Source organism: Pezoporus flaviventris, unplaced genomic scaffold, assembly GCF_033815535.1.
Source record: "Pezoporus flaviventris isolate CSIRO_AGI_PZ_B2104156 unplaced genomic scaffold, CSIRO_AGI_Pfla_v1 ptg000013l, whole genome shotgun sequence".
Lineage (NCBI taxonomy): Eukaryota > Metazoa > Chordata > Aves > Psittaciformes > Psittacidae > Pezoporus > Pezoporus flaviventris.
In genome coordinates this window covers 3,440,728-3,462,120 of record NW_026892561.1, presented here as the reverse complement: position 1 = coordinate 3,462,120, position 21,393 = coordinate 3,440,728, and the positions used below count along the sequence as shown (strand labels likewise).

The window sequence follows — 21,393 nt, the reverse complement described above, 5'->3', positions numbered from 1 at the left end:
AGCCTTTTCTTCTTCAGATTAAACAAGCACAGCTCTCTCAGCTTCTTTTCACATGGCAGTTTACTTGTTTGAAGCTGACCTACATTTCACCCTGACAACCTTGTTGTGTGTGGCTTTTGAACACTTCAGTTTTCTACTGCTATATTTTTGTCTCTGGAGGAAAAAAAAAGGGGGGAAGGGAAAGTGGCTCTACAGAACTGAGTGTCCTTTTAGTTCTCACCCACTATTTCAGTTAATATTCTGTATAACAAATACAAATACCTGTCACGCAAAATATTATAGAATAGTAATGCAAGTTTCTTTTTCCTGTTATTTTTGTTTTCTTAGAGCATGGTAGAATCAATAAAACACTGCATTGTGTTGCTACAGATCGCTAAAGTAAGTACACTGTCAACTATTCATTATACAGCATTAATCTATGTGAAAGCAACTGATCTAGAAGTGCCTGTTATCTGAAACAGGATATATATATATATATATATATATATATATATATATATATATATTAAAAAATGGTATAAGGTGATTTATGCTGCTGTGTTAATGAAGTTTCTGAGATACTGAGTTCCATAGCAAACAGTCCTGTTAATGTTTGTGGTAACAGTTGTGTTGATGATGCAGCTTTTCTTCCGAGATAAACTTTCTTTTTCAGAGTTTGCTATTAGACTAAATAAGAACCTAAATGAACGTAGGGGTGACAGAATAGAAACAACAAAACTCTTCTTCTTGTTTAATTTCAGAATGTGACTAACAAATAGTTAATAACCTTGCTAAACCAGTTGAGATTTTCATAGGTCTGAAGTTCATGATGATGTTGGATGTTCTTGAAGTAAGAATTGTATTCTCTGAGAATGCAATATGGGTGATGGACTTCTGCTTTTCACTTAAATGTTTTGTTACTTTTTAAAATGTGATGAGACCTGGGTTTACTTTTTTTGGTCAAGTTCTGACCTTACAGGCCTTCACATACTGCGTTTAGGATACGTTAATTATGAGCTGCTGATTTATGTCTTGCAGCCAAAGTGAAGGAAGATGGTGTTTTTCAAAGACATTAATTTATGGTATTTTCTGAAGTTAAGGCTGAATTTAATCAGAACAGATTCCTATTGATGCAGAAACAGGCATAGACTCTTCACTTTTTTTCTGTAGTCTAGATCACCTTTTGTTTCCTGTAACTCTCAAATACAGTACTGCTGTTAGGCTTCATTTGAGATGCCAGATACATGTTACAAAATTTTGAGGCCAGTGAAAATTGAAGTATTTAGAACCTTGCAGGATCAAAAGTCATTTACTAAAAGGATCAGTGAATATTTTGTGAAATTAAATTGCAAATCAGTAAATTCTTAAAAATTCTGAAGAAAAGGTTGGTAAGGTAACAGGTTTATACAAAACCAGTAGTATTTTAGAAGTAGTAAGGTACATTGACATAGTTTAGTGCCACATGAATCTAGAGCTTAGAACAGTCTTTAACATGCAGTGATACTATTTGAGTCCTTCACCATAGTGATAGCAAGAAAAGTCTTGTGAATACGTAACAATCTGCTGTTAGTTAGTACTGGATATAGTTAGAATTGTTTTAGTACAATGAAACAGACTATATGTCATTCTTTGGGGTTTTGATGGAGTCAATTATGGATAGTTGAGATGGTTTTCTGCCTAGTTTTCTCACACCACTATATGTGACTTGCTTTATTAAAGTAGCTGTTGGAGAAACTTTGTACAACAAAGGACTTGCTCATTTTGTATTAGTTACTCTACAAGTTATTTTCACAGAGGTTTAATTCCTACAGTATTTTTCACTTCTTAGAAAAGCTCTGCTACATGATCAGAATTATAAGCTGCTTTTCAGGTTCTTCATTAAAGCTGGTAATAGGTGGCTGAGTTAGTTTTCTTGCTTCTGTTGAATATCAAATTCCATTCTGTTATGGGTAAGTTTATTGGAGGATAAACAAATACAGCTGCTCATTTTGCATTGATGCTAAGCATACTTTGAAGTTGGTTAGATGGTTTGCTTATAATGGACACAACTGAACTTGTAGTGGCAGATGTAGCCATTTTTTTAGTGCTTTACAGCTCCAACTACCATATAAGCATGAAGGTAGGTGGAATTTGCATCTGCCACAGGTACTAAGACTTGCTTTCTGTTACACTAAATCAGACAGACCTTGACGTCCTCCTTTCAGCACCAGTAAATATTAAGCAGTGTAAATAGATGGGCTTATCCATTGTGGAGTGGGGTTTTTTGGTGTTTTTTGCTAAACCATATCTAAAGCTCTTGTAGAGCTATTGAAGATAAGGTGGTTTCAGTGAGTGGTTTATGTGTAATTAGTTGGAAGATGTTGATACACATGTAGTGAAAAACAGCTTCTCAGGTCTTCCCAGTGTTTTAATAACCTTTACTCTGCTTCATCTCTCATCTTCTCTCTCAAGCAGCTATACTTGTTGACTACATGGCAGTTCTGTTCCCCCTTGCCTTTTCTATAAACTGTGTTGGTATCTTGATTTCTTACTGCTGTAGGGAATTAAGAATACGGGGGGGGTTAAGGATTTATTTACAGCTCTGTATGTTGCATGTGTATGAAGCATTATATGTAAACATGTATTTTGTCTGACTGAAAGCTTTCTGTTCTCTGGTATAGAACCTTGAAAGACTCTGCAAGATTCCCCCCGCCCCAAACTGTAGGGCAGGTACACCTGCTGACAAGAAATCATAGTAACACCACCCCTGCACCCTGTTTTTACTTCTTCAGTGCCTTGCTCATTAGGAAGCAGACTTCACAGTTACCCTCTGGTTATTTCTGTATGTTAATGTTATAGAATCATAGAATAGTTAGGGTTGGAAAGGACCTTAAGATCATCCAGTTCCAACCCCCCTGCTATGGGCAGGGACACCTCACACTAAACCATGTCACCCAAGGCTCTGTCTGACCTGGCCTTGGACACTGCCAGGGATGGAGCATTCGCAGCTTCCCTGGGCAACCCATTCCAGTGCCTCACCACCCTTCTTCCTTATATCCAATCTAAACTTCCCCTGTTAAGTTTGAACCCATTACCCCTTGTCCTATCACTACAGTCCCTAATGAATAGTCCATCCCCAGCGTCCCTATAGCCCCCCCTTATCCTCTCTCAGAACATAAAATCAGTTTCAGACACACAGCCATGCAACCCTGGGTGTTTTGCTTTGTTTTGGGGGTTTGGTTCTGTTTTATTTTAAATGTGTGTTAAGTTGAGCTGTTTCATGGACTCTTAAAACAACCTGCTTTAGGACTCGGACAGTTAAATTTTCCTTAGTTACTCATAAATCAAGCGTGTAATCATGGCACTTGTAATTGAGGTGACCCGAGGTGTTTTCAGAATAATGAACTAAATGCCAGCTATGTAAGAATATGTTGTAATACATACATCACTTATCAAAAAGTAATCAAAATAAATGAAGTGGGATGGATAGGTGGAGCATTAGACTCATGTTATCCCCTTTGCATGTATGGCAATTGAAGATATCCAGCTTTGCTGATATGTGTGTTGTAAAAGATATGTAATGATCTGTCGTTGGTTTGGTAGACTACAGTCTTAGAAATACATGTTTTAAGAGGTAGCTTCTATAATTTAGATATTTAGTTTTTAATTTAGATATTTAGTTTTCAATTTAGATATTTAGTTTTCTATCTTTGCTTTCCCATTTTTACTTCACTGTTTCTGGTCAGTCTTGCTTGCCTACTTTTGTGGCATTTCTGCCTTCCTTACCTCACCAACATGGCATTGTTGGTTGTGCGTTACTGAAGAAGAATAGCAAGCTTCAGTACAAGTGCAGCATCTTAGTGTTGTATTTCTTAAGTCTTACAGATGATAGCATCATGTGGGGATTTTATATGTAAAACATTACGTATTTGGACTCAATGGTTTGCAACCCAGTTTGCAGCCCTTAGTATCATTTGTGTCCTAGAAAGTCTTGCTTAAGAAATGTCAACCAGCAGACATGAAATTTGAGCAGGCTATTGCCAGCTATATAACCTAAGAAAGACTGTATAAGGTATCAAAGCATAAGGATGTGCCAACTTTCTTAATACTATCTACAGCTTCTTTTTTTTCCTTTTGTTCCTCTTAACAGCTGGGAATCTGGGGAAATAACGCTGTAGACAAGTCCTAAGGTTTACACTGAACGTAGATAACGCTGGCTAATGTGAACTTTGCAACAGAAGTGATTTGGCTTAGTGTTCAGTGAAACTTAAACTGTTGCTGGTACAGTGTTAAAACTATGCTAAGTGTAGATTGCTGTAACTTGTCTGTTGCTAGTGTAATTTCCACTGATGACGGCTTTATTGTGTACGTTGCCCGCTTTTTAACGTATGCTTCTAGGCAAAACCCTCAAAATCCTATATTGTAAATAAAACCATTTATAAATTTAGGGGGTACCAGAAAGCAGAAGTTAAAAGCGTTTAACATATACAGGCTCTTTTGTCTTTCAGAAGCAAAAAGGGCCTTTGGAAACTTGACCTGTATGCTAATCACAGCACTTCAGAAACTGAGAGCTTTGTGCCTTTTGGTTTTCAGGGACTCACTGATGCTCCAGACCACGTTTGCGGGGGGCTCTTAGGTGCTTGGAAAGAGCCTATGTTGTAAAGCATAACTGTATTCTGCAGTGCAGAAAGGGTATTTTTAAAATGGGTCAAACTTGTGTGGACAGATCCTCAGCAAGCACTGATCTTCAGGGGTGCAGTGACTATGTATAGAATTGTTTCTTCTAAGTTTAGTTACTGTGTCGCATGATGAGGACCATTTTATGGCTGAAACTGTAAACGTTCCTGAGAGAAACTTGCTGTTCTCACTTAACACAACTGATAAGTCATACAAGATTGTTATGTTGATATTTTGAACATTCTTTCCTTAAGGACCAAAATAATGAGGAGCAGCACGCAGATGGACTTATAGTAAGTTTAAATCTAATCTTTATCTCCCTTTAATTCTGCAGAACATGTGAACAGAGGCCTGAATTTCCACTCATTTTGCAACATACTTCTTCCTTTCTCTGATTTACTGCTTCCAGTGTCTTGTTAAAATTACTGTTGATTCATTAGCTTCTGAGGTTGGCTAACACCTTTGCCTTTAGAAAACATAGTAATCAGTTTTATACTGACTGTCCTAAATGGCAGTGTTATGACTGAACACTGAGATAGAAACCTGCTATGTGAACAGATGAAAGGGAAATGATGGGGATAGAAATGGTTTTATGTTCCATCTGAAGTATCTTTATGTATGAAATACCCGGCTATCTTTGTGCTTCAAGTAGTTTGTCTTTTCTACAGTGCTGCTCAATTAAGCAAAGTTGTATTGTGTCTGTTTAAGCAATTTTTCTTCTTTAATATAACTTCTGTGTTTTTAATGTCACTTCTGTCCTCTTTGGTTTCAGTTATATGTGACTTCTCTTTCTTCGTTCTCTTTTTGTCACTTGAGTACATTTCAGATACTTTTAATAGGAGATTAGTTTCAATAAAACACAACTCTAAAAATCATAGCGTCTTTCCATTACAGCTGACAATAATTCCCAAGGTTTATTTGCCTTTCCATTATATACAGCTTTAGCAGCATGTTTCTCTGGTGTGAACTTTGGAGTAAAAATGTACATACATATTCTGGTTTCGTGCCTATTGTAAATAAGATGAACAATTACTCTGTGGATAACCACATAATTCAGGTCTTAGTACAATGAGAAGTTCTGTCCTTTGCCCTGGAAAGGAGAAGTTATGCAGCTAGACACTACCACAGACAGAGGTGGTATGCACATTAGAGCTGCACCTTGGAAATTCCACATAGATATTACAACTTACTGTAGTGTGAATTTGATTAGCCACTACTCTAATTATCTGTGGGTTGGCTTATAATGGGAAGAGAAAAAAAAGTGTTTCTGTAAGAATATATTAACTGATGCATTAGTGATTGTGAAGACTGAATTTTTCATGCTATTGAGGTCACTGTTATCTTGACCTAAAGGTCAGGATTTTATTTTAAATTTAGGCAGGAATATGATTAATGTTTGATACCATGGTGGGATGATGGTCTTTTTGTTTCTTCCTGGTTGTTTTTAAGTTGTTCTTAAACTCAGAGTAGGAAACTTTCAGGTCTGCCTTCATCTGTTTCTAAACCATAGAGGCATACCCCAAAATATCTAACAAGAAACTCCAGTTCACCTTGCAGTTTGGAGAATTGTTTAAGGATAAGGTTACAATCCTGCATACAAAGTCAAAGTTACTTTGTTGTTTGTTTTTCACTTTAACACAGCAGTGTTCTGTATCATATACGTTAGTAGTTTCCCTAAAAACTAGGGGAGACAGAGACAGCAAGAGCATCCTGTGTATCGTAGGGCCATCTTGATTCTTAAGTTTCTTAACCCTGGAAATAGGGTCATGATTTTAAACTCTGAAATATGTGAGACAGGGACCTACCTGTGTTGCATTGTAATTGCACAAGCACTTGAAGTAATGTGTAAGGGACATTGATTTTATTTTTTTTATTTTTTTTTTTTTGCTGGAATACAGTGGAATAACAGTGTATATATAGTGGAGCATTTACTTGTATACTGGCTAGTAACGCCATTGAAAATGGAGAAAACAATTTTTATGCCTTTTAGCTTAAACTGGAGATCTTCAAAAGATTAACAGGGAATGATAGTTTTGTTTTCAGTTAAATTAGTCCTGTGCTATAAAAATAATAATCTTCACTGCTTCAATGATTTTTAATGTAGGATAAAGTTCAGAATTACAATTAACCAGGAAAAGAGGCAAGAAATAAGTCTTTTTTGTAGGAAAATGAAAGGAGGAAGGTTAAAATGACCATTTCTCTCAGTCTGTGTGCAAATAGAAGTTAATAGACTAAAAGAAAGGAAGAACAGGTGAAGACTCTCTTCTGTTTTAAATATTGATCTAAAAAGAGGATAGGAATGAGCATACTGAGTGAACTTAAAGGCAGACTTTATCTACTTTAAAAGCAGAACTGCTTTTAAAAAAGGTAGAACTTGGTATTCTATGACCTTCCCTGTGCTTGATACTCTTCAGCTTAAGCACAGCAGCAAGATTTCCTAGCAAACTGAGGCAAAGATTTTCACAGTTCTGACATGGATCAGGGGTTTTAAATTGCAGGATGTTTAGAAAAGGGTTTTATATGCCTTTTATCTAGTCAACAACCCAGAACAATGTAAAAGTTCTGGTTGTTGTATGTGAACATACATAACAAGCAATGCTTAGGTGATAACAAGCAGGCCAGTGAAGCAAGGAAAAATCATGCTGATTTGGATTAAACAACATTGCAGTTTTGATTTTCAAGAGGCTTGCTGTGTGAAAGCCATGAACACATACTGAGGTCAGTGATTTTTGTGAGTGTCAAGTTGAATTGGTGCTTCATTTTCAAAGTGCCCACATTCATAAGCAGACTGAAATGTCCTCTACTGGAGATGCGCTGAAAACTGTCACTTCTCATTGGAAAGAGTTTTGGCAACTAAGCCACTTCATGGCTGTCAGCATGCTGATGATTCATGTTGTAATTATGGGTTGTTTTACTATGGTCTGGTCAAATCGCCTTTTTTTGGAAATAATAAAAAAAGTCTAAAAATACAGACTACCCATCTTAATTCTTGCAGATAATTTGCATCTAACTTTCCACTCTTTGCATGCACATTAATTAATGGACATTGGAAAGAATAGCAGAAGCTAAAACCTGAAATAAGTGCTCTTTATAACACAATTCAGATCTGTAGCAAATTCAGTTTAGTGTCAAATCTGTGTAAAGAATTAAGGTGTTACCACATTGAAAGTATTTCTTATGTCCTCAACTGTCAATTTGTGTTTTACTTTCTCAGGAACTCACTATCTTGCATTTGGGCATTTCTTGTGTTCACAGTGTTATTGCTATCTATGCTTTATCATTTAGGGTTTGTTTGGTTTTTTTTTAACTGAGAAAAACTGTGCTTTTCTTTTGTCTCAGAGCACTATAAACCCAGTTGACGCAGTATATCAGCCCAGTCCTCTGGAACAGTCAGTGATCAGCACAATGCCTTCCCAAGCAGTTATACCTCCAGGTATGGTGTACAGGAAGAACCTCAGTGGAAATGTTCATGAGCAGAGCAGCTGCAGTGATGGAGGGGCTGCATAATCTTGAATCGCTTCTGTAATTTTCAGAAAAAATAAATGCTTTTTAACTCAATATCTGCAATTTTTTTTAAAGCTATCTCTGCTGAATAATAAACAAGAGCTAGATAGTAGTGATGGAAACATGTTTTTCAGTCTGAATGGCTTTTACAGAAAAGGATTACATTTTTGAAGGTGAAGTAATGTGTTATCTCCTTCCCAACAAAAATGTAATTCTCATATTTAAATGTGAATTTTGGGTTTAACATATCAAAATATCCCCTAGAACCTGCTCAGTTGTGCAAGTCAGAGCAGCGACCCTCATCTTTGCCAGTGGGACCTGTAGTCGCATCACTTGGAAATCAGACTCCAACACCAAATAGTACAGGTACTGTGTAACTGTCCTATTGAAGCACAAGAAATAAAACCTGAATATGTACTGCTTGTTACCTAATCTCGTGTAATTACCTGTTAAGACAACGTTGTGTTGGCCTACATCTTGCTTTTAATCCACACACATTCCGTGTTGTGTTAAAATCAGTTATTCTGCTCTTTCTTCCTGCCATGTATTCATAACACATAGAAGCTTTCTTGTCTCCATTGTTGCAATCTTGCAGTAATCAGCACAAGAACTTTGCAGTTAATACATCGTATGTGGCCTTGGGGTTCTTCTAATTCCTTGATTTCCTCCTCTCCCCCTTAATAGCATTCATAGGGCTTTTTAAAGCTACATGAGACACTCTGAAGCAAAAGTTGCTATAATATATATATATGAAGTTGCTATAAATATCTGCTTTCTGTAATATTTTAAAGAGGTTTTTTTTTAACCATAGCTGCATAGTTATTTTTTTTATTATCTGTCTACCTTGACTGTTACTTCCTGATCAGTGTATAGATTCTGTTGTCCAATCATGCTAAAACTCTTGCATTTCCCTCCCAAGTTTTTCTCTGACCTTGTGTGTAAACGATTTGCTGTTACTTTATTACTACCCTTCCTTCCCAGAACACTAACAAACACATGTATAAAATGGTATTCATCTCAATCTGAAAGAAGAAGTATACCACTGCTGGCTTTTTCTCCTGCTAGACAGTTCCTTTTTTCAGTGTTTATGCTCTGCATCTCATCTTTTAGTTAGCATCTGATTGTTGGGTTTTTTTTTGGTGTAAATATCTTAGCTTGCTTAATAACCTCTGTTGTGATTTGGTCTTCCACAAAAGGCCTGTGTTAGTCTCGTTTGTCTTTATTGCTATGCCTGTGTTGAAAAGTGCTGAGTTGGTGTTGAGACAGGATTCATGTAATCTAATTTAGAAACTAAATACATTTAGTATTCATTAGCTTTTGTCACAAATACAGTCATAGCTAAACTGGAAAAAGATGTTTTATGTCAGTAGCATAAAGTTGAGTGAAAACTGCTAGGCCAGAGGCGTCTGATCAGATGTGTGAGGTCCAAATGGCAACCAGGTGACTAATGCAGTTTCTCAGGGGCTGACACTGGGTCCAGGACTGCTTAGTATCTCAGATAACCTAGACATGAACCTCGCCAAACTGGGGAGAACAATGGACAGGACATGGCTGCCCTTCAGAGGGACTGTGACTAGCTGCGGAAGTGGACAGAAACCTCATGAAGTTAGATGAAGGCAAACGTAAAGTCCTTCACCCACCTACAGTGGGCACAGGCCTCAGCCTGCCCTCTTTCTTGCATGGGGTTAACTGCAGCTCCGCAGGGGAGGAGCCAGGGGTCAGGACCAGCAACAAGTGGAACACGAGTCAGCAGCGTGCCCTTGTGGTGATGAAGGTGTTGCTGCATACAGGCTGGATTAGTGAGTGTATAAAGAGCAGAAATAGGGAAGTGATTGTTCCTCTCTACTTGGGATCTTGAGAGACCTTATCTTGAGTACTATGTATAGTTTTGGGTTCCATAGTGTGAAGACATGGATCATCATGTTTGGGAAGCTGAGCCCCATGATGTACTTTGAGGCTGACAGAACTGGGTTTGTTCAGCCTTAGAAGATTAAGCTAAAGAGGGATGTTACTGCTGTCTTCTGCCAAGACTTTCTCCCAGTTACTGAGAGGATATAAAGAAGATAGAACTGGGCTTCTCTTGGAGATGCACAGCAAAAGGATGAGGCGGTTAACACAAGTTGTAAGAAAGAAAATTCCAAGTAGGTATTAGAAAATGCTTTAGGTTTATAATGAGATGGTTCAAACTTCGGAATAGGCTCCCTAGAAAGATTATGGAATCTTCTTCTTGAGAGAGGTTTAAAACCTGACTAGACATGATCTTAAACAAACTGGTCAAGTCTGCGCCTTGAGCGGGGAATAAACCAGACTTCTAGAGATCCCTTCCAATATACTTTGTGCTATAAATTTATACAAGTTTTCAGTATTGTTGTTTTGCCTGTAGTTGACAACTTTGGGAAAACATGTCCTTATACTTTACTGTTCTGTGTTCTTGATTTTTCCTTGTGACCTTTCTTTTGTTGTCTCTTAAATGAAACTTGATATAAAGTTGACTAATTATTGCTTCTTATTTTGTAAGATATCATACCCTCTGAGTTTGCATTAGTCTTTATTGATTTAAACAATATACTTATAAGTGGAGAACTGGTGGATTTTGAAAGAGTTTAATTTTAAGTCTGTAATGTTTAATACTCCACAGGAAGTGGGCAGTCAGCACCGAGCAGCAGTCTCACCTCTCCAAGCCATGTCAACTTGTCTCCAAATACAGTCCCAGATTTTTCTTATTCAAGCAGTGAGGATGAGTTCTATGATGCTGATGAATTCTATCAGAGCAGTTCTTCCCCAAAGCGATGTATGGAGTAAGTAACTGAAAGTATGCAGTGTGTGCTGAATGCAGTTATCTATGAGTGCATGGCTTGTCTACTTGTAGAAGTTAAGCTAAAGAAGCAAATTAGCCACATTGGCTTTTTAAACAACAACAAACTAGAGGAGGCAAAAATCCACTTAGTGTAACAGAATTAAGATTACCCTAGCTAGCCCCAGCACAGTCATCTGTGAGGGATGCAGTTTCTTCCTCTGCTCCTTCCTATTCCATCAGGTATATATGTTGGCAAAACTCTAACATAAACCAAACCTGGGAAGCCACCAGCTCAGAGATACAGTCTTGAGACCCTGTTGTATTTCACTTGCATTTGTTGCAGTCTTTGGTAAATAGCTAATTCCTTCTCACCTTTACTAAAACAAACTTTTTTGAGTTGCGTTTTCCCCAAAAATCTCTATTTACTCTTTTTTTTTTCTGAACTGGAGAATTGCTGTTAAGAGATGCTATGCATTTCAAAGAGGAATTAATCAGCTGGTTTATACTTTCAGGCGGTGTTATCTTAGACTTCAGGCTTTCCCATTTGTTCAGCTACAGCTGATTAGAAGATCCCTGTGTATTACCATGCAGCACATAAATTAATTCTACCAGTAAACTCCTTGTCTCTGTCTAGCAAATTGTAATAATTTGGTCTGAACTAGTTGATCGTGAATTGTGAAAACTTTAGTTCTTCAGGGTCTGCTGCTGTCCTGACTCGGAGCAGCACAGGAAGCAGTTTGAAACGTCCGGATACCACAGAATCCCTCAATTCTTCCATTTCTAATGGAACAAATGATACCGGTAAGCGAACTGTGTGAACTTCCAGTAAGAAGATCTGTATGTAAGCTGTATATGATCACACACACACACACACATATATATATACTTATATATGTGTATATATATACACACACATATATATATGACAAGGTACTTATGGAAAATGGTTTCTCTATTCTTTATTAATGGAGGACTGAATCATAGGATTTAAAGAAATCTTAGTTTTATAAATAAGACCTTTTTGACAGTTAATATATATGCTAATTAAATACAGTCTGTCTTTGATAGTTTAGAGAAAAATAAAAAGCAATTTGGTCTTTCTAGATCTCTTTGATCCTCCTGATGATCGAGATGATGATGGGGAAGGAGAATCAGTGGAAGAACATAAGAGTGTTATTATGCATCTATTATCACAAGTTAGATTAGGAATGGATCTAACAAAGGTAAACATGCTGACTGTTCATGGGGAAGAAAGGGGGAATAAACCCTGAATTCTGTCTAAATCAGTTCAGTGTCAAAGTAATAATTTAACTGTGTATTTATTCTGTGAGCTAGTTAGGCTAAAAGCTCTTTAGCATGGTTGTAATTTTTAATTGGAGATGTTAATGGGAGGGAAAAAATAATGCAGAATAAATGTATCCAACTGCTAAAATCTGATTGGGAAAATAGTTTGCTATGGAAAGTAGTTGGTTGTTCTATTGGGACCTGATCCTTGGAGTGTAAAGCTGGGATAAGAGGAATGCTATATGCAGTGGTAATGTTTCTCATGTCTTTAGGATAACAGAGATCTACAAGATCCCAGTATATGGTGATATTCAATAAAACATAAATAGAACAAAAGGGGGAATCGAGCGCAAAGTGAAATGCTTTGCTTTATTGTGTATTTTAAAATGCTCCATGTAGGTCTGGCAAGTAAAGAGTTGGATTTTTCATGAATGTGATTCATACTGATGTCTGTCTGAAGGCTGAACGAACAGTATGCTTAAGGTGTTGATCTTTCTAGGCAGCTTGGTTATGTTTAGACAAGTAATTCCAGATTGAAAAACAGTAGGAGAGATCAATCCTGTCATCAGTTTCCTTAAGTGGATGACTTTAACTGTCCAGTCTGGAACTTACAATAGAGAGTAAGAAGATAAACTTCAAACGTTTCAGAATAGCCAGCAGCTCACAGGCAAACTACAGAAGGTTTCTGGCAGTTCTGAATAGGAATTGATCCAGTATGTGTCTGTTTTGGGAATTCCTGGAATAGTTGAAAGTTACCGATCTCAGGCTGCCAAGAAACATCATGAGTGTGCGTCTTGTCTGTATCACTTTAAAGTCAGCAACAGCAATCAGCAGTGCTTTCAGGAGTGGTCTGGACCACACTGATTAGTCAGCAGATCCACAAGAATGGAAGCTAAAAATGCTCTTTGGGAGGAAAAGTAGTGGGCAAGAGAGTAACCCTCATCCTGTTAAAAGAGGCACGTAAGAGGCTGTGCCTACGTGTCATGGCTATAACTGAAAATTGACAGTGTACATACAGACTAAATTAAAGAATCAGTGTTACTGTAACTAAGAACTGCTTTTGATAAGCTCAGCCATGCACTTGGGTGTGCTGTAACTGGGATCAGGTAATACATAAGTCGAGACAGTTTCTCTTAAATCTTTGGTTTATAGAAGGTGCCAACTGAGCTGCATGTGTCCAGACTCACTGCTAAGTTTGAGAACACAATCAGTTTACAGGCACATTAAGCCTCAGCTTTGTATGTTATTTAGAGTTAGTATGTAGAATGCTTTTGTGCAGGCTGTTGAAGTGTCTTGATCTGTAAGAGGGTTTCTCTTCACCTAGGTGGTTCTTCCAACTTTTATCCTGGAAAGAAGATCACTGTTGGAAATGTATGCTGACTTTTTTGCACATCCAGACTTATTTGTCAGGTATTTCATTTTTCAAGTACAGCATTAACTGGTTCTGATACTACTTTCAGCAGCCCACAAGGGCCATAAACAAGCTGGTGGTTTTGAAGAATATTGCTTGGGGTTTGATCTAAACTTAAAAAATAGTCAAAGTAGTCAAAAAACAACCAAACATCCCAAAAGCTTTCCTGTATTCAAGGTACCTGTTTGTATTTCATTTTTGCCTGTCCTTCTATTCTCTCTTTCTTGCTCATGTAGCATTAGTGACCAGAAGGATCCAAAGGAACGGATGGTTCAAGTGGTTAAATGGTACCTCTCAGCTTTTCATGCAGGAAGAAAAGGGTCAGTTGCTAAAAAGCCTTACAATCCCATTTTGGGTGAGATCTTCCGATGTCATTGGGTGTTACCGGGCACTGAAGGTGAAGATGATATGGTTAGTTTCTTGTATATTTTTTGGTGCCAAGAATGCATGCGAGTAATTCCCAAAGCTATATTAATTTACTGACTGAAATGGCTTGTGCTATGTTTAAGTAGCAGAACTGATGAACTGTGGCAATTACTTCACTGATTTCCTAGCCCCCTCTTTTCTTTGGAAAGGTGTATAAAATATCTTGCATAACAAAATTTGAGCTATTAGTTTTATTCAGTTTTTAGGTACTAGAACTATTTGACATGTTGAAAATGTTCTCTTCTTTCCTGAACTGTTTCACAGCACTGAGTGTGAATTCCTTTCTTTCCAAAGCACTGATTTTTGTATTTTTTAATAATTTCTCTAAACCTTTGTGTATTTAACAGTGGGGTTTCTTCTCCTCACAACCAGAAAGCAATGCAGTTTCTCCACTGTATTTAATTCTCCTTTTAAAATACATCTAAATAAGTCTTTCTTTGACATCTAAAGTTAGGATTCTATGCTTGGATAGTATTCTGATTGGTCACCTGTGTCTGGCCACTGCTTTTCCTTTTGTGCTTTATCAGTATGTCTGGTGAAGCAAAGGGCACAGTAACAGCAGTGACACTCATAACCTGAAATCATCTACCAGTGTATGAGGTTTTTCTCTTATTTGCCCAAGTTTCAATGAGACTCAAGAATTAAGCATTTGAACCATAGGCAGCACAGAGTCCCACTGATTCCAGGGAAAAGCTCTGGCACTTGCAGTGCAGCCTGATGTGTTTTGTTTTTCTTTATTTTTCTGGTTTTTAGTCACCTCATTTAGGCTTCTCACCTTCTGAAGTTGCAAATGATCATGAGGCATCCCTGTCTATGGCAGGAGGTTGGAACTGGATGATCTTAAGGTCCTTTCTGACCCAAACCATTCTGTGATTCTTTGTAGGAAGTGCTGATGTCAGATACTTCATGTAGCCTCAGTATATTATATCAAAACATGTAATTGCTTAGATGTAAAACATGTAATTTTTCCATTTAATTTGCTTCTCTCCTATTTTGTTTTCTCAATTCTTGTTTCTAAGGTGAATGTTTGGACTCCTGTTTGCTGGGATAAAGGCAATATTGTATTTGTGCTTCCATCGCTTTTAACAATGAATTACACTTTTCAGTATTTGCCACAGGAAATGAGTGTTGTTTTATGGTTCTGTGATACATAGAATCTGATCATTATAATGTGCAGTCAGACTTTCTCAGAAGCAAAAAGTATTTCTGCCACACATTTCTTATTAGTTAATAAGAGATTAAGTGGATTTAAATATGATTTTGTAATTGGGTTTATAAATGACTCAGTTCAACTCTTTCATTTAGGGATGTTTCCCCAGTACATTTATATTCAAAACCAAGACAGTAGAAACTCTTCTTTCGAAGGCATTGTAGCCTCAGGAGTAAGGAGTTTATTCCTCATCAAATTAGCAAACTGGCAAATACCTTAAAATGACTGCCATACATTTTTAGAAGCCATTAGGCATGGAAGCAACTTGGAAGTACGCAGTGTTTTGTAAACACAGTCCGTGATGAAAATCCTCTCTGCTGTCACACAGGAGCCAGTTTCAGAAGGACCAGTTCCCTGGGTCAGTAAAAGCAGTGTAACGTTTGTGGCAGAGCAGGTCTCTCATCATCCTCCAAGTAAGTTGATAATAACTTTGCTAATAAAGATGATGTCTGGGTAGGAGTGACAGTAAAATCAGCTCCTGGTTTAAATCTTGGGTTTATGTTTTCCCTCCAAATTTAAAAGCTGAAAGTTTTACCTATGAACTGTTTTTGTGAGAAACGGATGGCAAACTCTGTGCCACATAAGTATGAAGCACTTTGAAATATTTGCTGATGAATGAATTTGGAAGCAACAGTATCAGTGTCTCGTGCTGTTGGTTTTAACATCTTTTTCTTTAGTTTCAGCATTTTACGCGGAGTGTTTTAGCAAGAGGATACAGTTCAATGCTCACATATGGACCAAGTCAAAATTTTTAGGAATGTCTATCGGGGTCCATAACATAGGGCAAGGTATGTGTGCATACATTTAACAGTAGAAGAGAAACTTACATTCTGCAGTTAGAATTTTTGCAGGAATTCTTTAAAGTCATCCTGTTAAACATAAGGAATGTCTGAATTTCATTGGAAGGCATCTTCACAGGTCACCTAGTCCAACCCCCGTGCAGCAATCAGGCACAGCTACAGGTTGGGCTGAGAAAGGTTTCAGAGCAGCCCTGAGAAGGACTTGGGGGTTTGGTCAATGAGAAAATGAACATTGAGCCGACTTCAGTGTGCGCTTGCAGCCCAGAAAGCCAACCGTAGCCTGGGCTGCATCAAAAGGAGCGTGACCAGCAGGTACAAGGAGGTGATCCTGCCCCTCTACTCTGCTCTTGTGAGACCTCACCTGGAGTATTGTGTGCAATTCTGGTGTCCTCAACATAAAAAGGATGTGGAACTGTTGGAACAGGTCCAGAGGAGGCCACGAGGATGATCAGGGGACTGGAGCACCTCCCATATGAAGACAGGCTGAGAAAGTTGGAGCTGTTCAGCCTGGAGAAGAGAAGGCTGCGTGGAGACCTCATAGCAGCCTTCCAGTATCTGAAGGGGGCCTATAGGGATGCTGGGGTGGGACTCTTCATTAGGGACTGTAATGACAGGACAAGGGGTAACGGGTTAAAACTTAAGCAGGGGAAGTTTATATTGGGTATAAGGAAGAAATTCTTTCCTGTGAGGGTGGTGAGGCACTGGAATGGGTTGCCCAGGGAGGTTGTGAATGCTCCATCCCTGGCGGTGTTCAAGGCCAGGTTGGACAGAGCTTTGAGTGGCATGGTTTAGTGTGAGGTGTCCCCTGCCCATGGCAGGGGGGTTGGAACTGGATGATCTTAAGGTCCTTTCCAACCCTAACTATTCCATGATTCTATGATTCTGTGACATCTTGAACTATATCAGGTTCCTCAGAGCATTCCAACCTGTCCTTGAACGTCTCCAGAGATGGCTCATCCACCACCTCTCTGGGCAACCTGTGCCAGTGTTTTACCACCCTCATTGTAAAGAATGTTTTCCTCACGTCCAGCCTGAATCTCCCTCCTTTAATTTAAAACCATCACCCCTCATCCTATTGCAGCAGGCTCTGTCTTTCTTAAAGCCCCTTTTAAGAACTGAAAAGCTGCAATAATGTCCCTTGGAGTCTTCTCCAGAATGAACAACCCCAACTTCTGTAACTAGAGCTTATCTCTAGGAATCAGAGATTCCTTCTGCACCCTTTGTGTGCTGAAATCACTCAGGGCCCAGAAAGAAATTGCAGGAAATTGTATTTCTTAGGAAATACAGCTTTCCCTGCCTTCTCCCAGAAGTGAGGCGTTCTCTGCCCTGCTGAAAACTAAAGCTTTTCACTTTTCCTATTAATGGTACTTTTTGTTAATGAAGTATTTCAGGAGGTCATTATGAAAAGTTCTGTAGAGGTTTTGCTTAATGTTTTTTAAATCTATTTCTATTTTTCCTTACTAGGGTGTGTAACATGCCTAGATTATGATGAACACTATATTTTGACCTTTCCTAATGGTTATGGAAGGTAAGTAAATGCTCTATTTGCTGTTTTAATTTTTTAATTCCTTGTAATACTTCCTGCTTAATATTTGTCAGTTAACAGGTTATAAATACATACATTTGTAATTGCAGGTCTATTCTCACTGTGCCATGGATAGAACTTGGTGGGGAATGCAGTATTAATTGCTCAAAGACAGGCTATAATGCTTCCATCGTCTTCCACACGAAACCATTTTATGGAGGAAAGAAGCACAGAATTACAGCTGAAATCTTGTAAGTGGGTTTCTTCAGTCAATCTCACTTTTTATCTTTTAAATGCTGATAGTGTTTTTTCAAGATAGTGGCATAACCTTCTGAAACAGCTACAGCCCAATCACTGGGTTTATGATTACTGGGCATGGAATGCCATTTGTAGCCAAGGTTTGTGAGAGGAAACCTGCATAGGCCTGCACCCTACCTTGTCCTTCCCTAAAACATTCTTGGCTGATTACCAAAAGGAACTTAAATTTTCAATCCTGCATTATCCAAAATGTCTTCATCATTACCTCTCCTAAAAGCACTGAAGCAAACCTTGTAATGCTGCTGTCTGTAGCATGTCAGTTGAAGTTCTATTTACCTATTTACACCTGTGGTTTGGTGGATCTTTGGTTAGTCCCTGTGCATGTGCCCCAGGCAGAGAGTTCAGTGGAGATTCTCATCCTGTTTGGAGATCTCCTGGGATGTCAGCAAGTGGATGCTGACAAAATGAGGTTTATAACTTGATTTTAAATCACTTCTTGACATACATTTATTGACATTATGATAGATCACAAAATGATCTTTTATGAACTAGCGTTGGTGTTTCCCAGTAGTCTGGGGAAGAAGCTGTCAGTTTGTGAAACCTTGTTAAGCTTAAACTTCTCATTCTAAATATAAAAGCATGTAACTAATTTCCTGAACTCTAAATGTGAATACAGCCCTGGGGCTGGAACTGGCTTCTCCTGGAACAACACTTCCTTGTAAGGTTTATCTACTTTTAAGGTTCATCCAACTAATTCATGCAAGACTTCACTTGTAAATAGAACCTTAAGCTCCTCCTTGTCAGTGGTGGACATTTGAAGGGCTGATACAAAACAGACTGTACAGCAACTAGGATAAAGTTTTGATCATTTAGAGTCTTCCAGTTCCTGTGATACAACTGAGAAATGACTGTTTCTGTTTAGTTCTCCGAATGACAAGAAACCCTTCTGCTCAATTGAAGGCGAATGGAACGGTGTCATGTATGCAAAATACAGCACAGGGGTAAAGATGCTTTTTCCTCTTTCCTTTTTTTCAGACAGGGAAGACTGTGCTTAAAAAGCTGTGGTTTTGGGGTTGGTTTTTTTGTTGTTTGGTGTTTTTTTAGACAAGCATTACTAGTTGGGAACTCCTGTGGAGCTGCCCAAAAGATCACAAGAACACTGAATTTGGGATTAAAATCTTGAATTTACTTTGTTAATCTTAAGGTGATTTTATTTTTATAGCACGAACAGACTCCAAAGAATGAGGGTTTTTCATGTATTTCCTGACAGGGTACTTGAGTTGAAGGTATATGAATTGTAAGTCTACATAAAGAACTGACTTGGTTTATTTTAAATCTCACTCTGTAGGAGAACGCTGTCTTTATTGATACCAAGAAAATGCCTACAATTAAGAAGAAGGTAAGAAAATTGGAGGACCAAGCCGACTTTGAGTCTCGCTGGTAAGAACTTCAGTTAAATGGGCAAATTAAGACTTCTCTTGTAGTTGGATTCACATGTACAGTCCACAGCCTTAATCTGGCCCTGGCACGGAGAGCTGTGCTCCACATTGGCCTTTGCTGCAGGATAGAGCCAAGGAACAGGTTGGGGTTTTGAGGGGGAAGAGGAGACCTGTAATTTTTGGTCACATCCTCGCTGGGACCAAATGTTCTAGGGAGGTCCAGAGAGGACCACTGCAGCCTCTCTTGGCAATAGGGCAGTTGTGTGTTTTAATATATATTGGTTTTTTTCTGCCCTGTCAATTAAGTGAGACCTACTTTAATTCAAGCAAATATTGCTAGTAGTAAAATGCTTCTAGAACCTTGAAGCACTTTCCTGCTATAATTAGTCTCCTTTCTAATTTCTTTTTTAAGCCTATGGAAAGATGTAACCTACAACTTAAAAATTAGAGACATCGATGCAGCCACAGCTGCAAAGCACGCACTTGAAGAAAGACAAAGAGCTGAAGCCAGAGCCAGAAAGGAGACCGAGACCTCATGGGAAACAAGGGTGAGCTTTATTTGAATGTTCATTTATCTGCCCTCTGCTCTGTTGCATTTGTTCCTTTCTAGCTGGGTCATCAAAAGCTTACATCTGATTGTTCCCTTTCTTCTAGTTATTCCATGAAGATGGAGAGTGCTGGGTTTATGATGAGCCACTACTGAAACGACTTGCTGCCAGTAAACATTAAGTGGGTTCTAAACCCAGAAAACATTGAAGCCTTGGCTTAGTGAAGTTTACACCTGATACCAAGCTAGTCAGCAGTTATCACGTACGTACCGTTTGGAGAACCTGACCCCTCCAACTACAGTGGTTCCTATCTCAGGGATACTGGACTTACTGGTGCAGATAAGCAATTAAATGAAACAAGAAACGTCTTGGCTGTGCAGTAACTTATACTGGACTCTGCTCTACTGGCGGTGGGCTCAGGCTCCACAGGCAGGTGCTGGAGCCCGCTGACCAATGCTTCTAGAGCACAGGGAATCTGGGCTCTGAAGCAGATACACTTCATATAACCACTGTGAAGGCCATGGCATTGGTATCAGTTGCATAATATTCCTGGGTCCTACATATTTAAAAACAAACAAGAAACAAAATGCAAGATGTCATTTAAATCTAGCTGATGTTGGCAATGTGTAAATACAAGGATTCCTTTGATGGGACAGTTTGTTAGAAAATGCTACATCTATGTTATTTCCACCTGTACGATAATCAAACCTTTTGGCATTTCAGTGTCTTGCCCAAAATAACTTTGTTATTTTGAGATTGAAATGTAACCATAGATAATTCTACTCGATGCATCTTAAAGCTTCATAAAATAGATTTTTCAAACTTATCTTATGGACTTTTTATTTATTTCATAATAAATCTTTGCAGCAAGACACATTTTTCAGCTGAGTGATGATCAGTTGCTTTATGTCAAATGTATTATTTTTAACCCCACTGGAATCCTTGCAGCTAAACCTACCTCTTAAAGTAGTTACTGAAGAAGCACAAGGAGCAGAATCTGTAGCACCCACAGTAGGATGTTTCTGGATTCTACATCCAGCCTTATGTCTCTATGAGCTCGCCAGCGCTGCAGGAATCTATGTTTCTGTGGTTCAAGTTAAATAATGTTTGAGTAAGGAAGTAGCTTGTAAGTATCAATCTTTCCACAGTCAAATCTAGCTTTTATTTGAGTTCATCTCAATTTTGCCTATGTTGCACATACAGGAAGACTAAAAAAAAAACATTTTGAGATTGAAGCTTTGGGCTTTTTTCCCTCCCACCCACCAGTAACTCCTCCAGAACTGCTGAACACTGTCTCTGAAGAGCTGCAACTGCTGATGGAGTGACAGGCAAGACAGTCTGAATGAGAAGGTGCAGCCCACACCTCTGGCAGCTGGAGAGGAGAACGTGGCATCTTTCTGGTGGGGGAAGCTCTCCCTTCGCTTCAGCAAGACGCAGGACAGGACCCGTTCTTAATGTAGGAGATGAATGAGAAAGGCTGGCTGGAAACTTCCTTGGTATGTGAATGGAGTCCTGTGTTGATAAAAATAGGTTTGGAGCACTTGTATTGCAGAAAG

At 38.5% G+C, this 21,393-nt stretch overlaps 1 protein-coding gene across 3 annotated transcripts in view; it reads left to right on the top strand.

The window, feature by feature from the left end:
• Positions 1-20,662, top strand: part of OSBPL9 (oxysterol binding protein like 9) — a 63,732-nt gene extending 43,070 nt beyond the window's left edge. For 2 of the 3 annotated variants that reach the window (XM_061451264.1, XM_061451262.1), the window contains 17 exons: positions 328-378; positions 4,890-4,928; positions 7,975-8,068; positions 8,404-8,505; positions 10,778-10,937; positions 11,625-11,737; positions 12,041-12,159; positions 13,545-13,630; positions 13,868-14,042; positions 15,596-15,680; positions 15,945-16,055; positions 17,532-17,595; positions 17,703-17,843; positions 18,773-18,851; positions 19,199-19,290; positions 19,702-19,837; positions 19,944-20,662. In XM_061451264.1, coding sequence (XP_061307248.1) covers positions 328-378; positions 4,890-4,928; positions 7,975-8,068; positions 8,404-8,505; positions 10,778-10,937; positions 11,625-11,737; positions 12,041-12,159; positions 13,545-13,630; positions 13,868-14,042; positions 15,596-15,680; positions 15,945-16,055; positions 17,532-17,595; positions 17,703-17,843; positions 18,773-18,851; positions 19,199-19,290; positions 19,702-19,837; positions 19,944-20,018 — 1,722 coding nt within the window. In that variant the 3' untranslated portion in view covers positions 20,019-20,662. The remainder of the gene's footprint in view (positions 1-327; positions 379-4,889; positions 4,929-7,974; positions 8,069-8,403; positions 8,506-10,777; positions 10,938-11,624; positions 11,738-12,040; positions 12,160-13,544; positions 13,631-13,867; positions 14,043-15,595; positions 15,681-15,944; positions 16,056-17,531; positions 17,596-17,702; positions 17,844-18,772; positions 18,852-19,198; positions 19,291-19,701; positions 19,838-19,943) is intronic. The other variant, XM_061451263.1, reaches the window with a different exon arrangement.
• Positions 20,663-21,393: the final 731 nt, after the last annotated feature.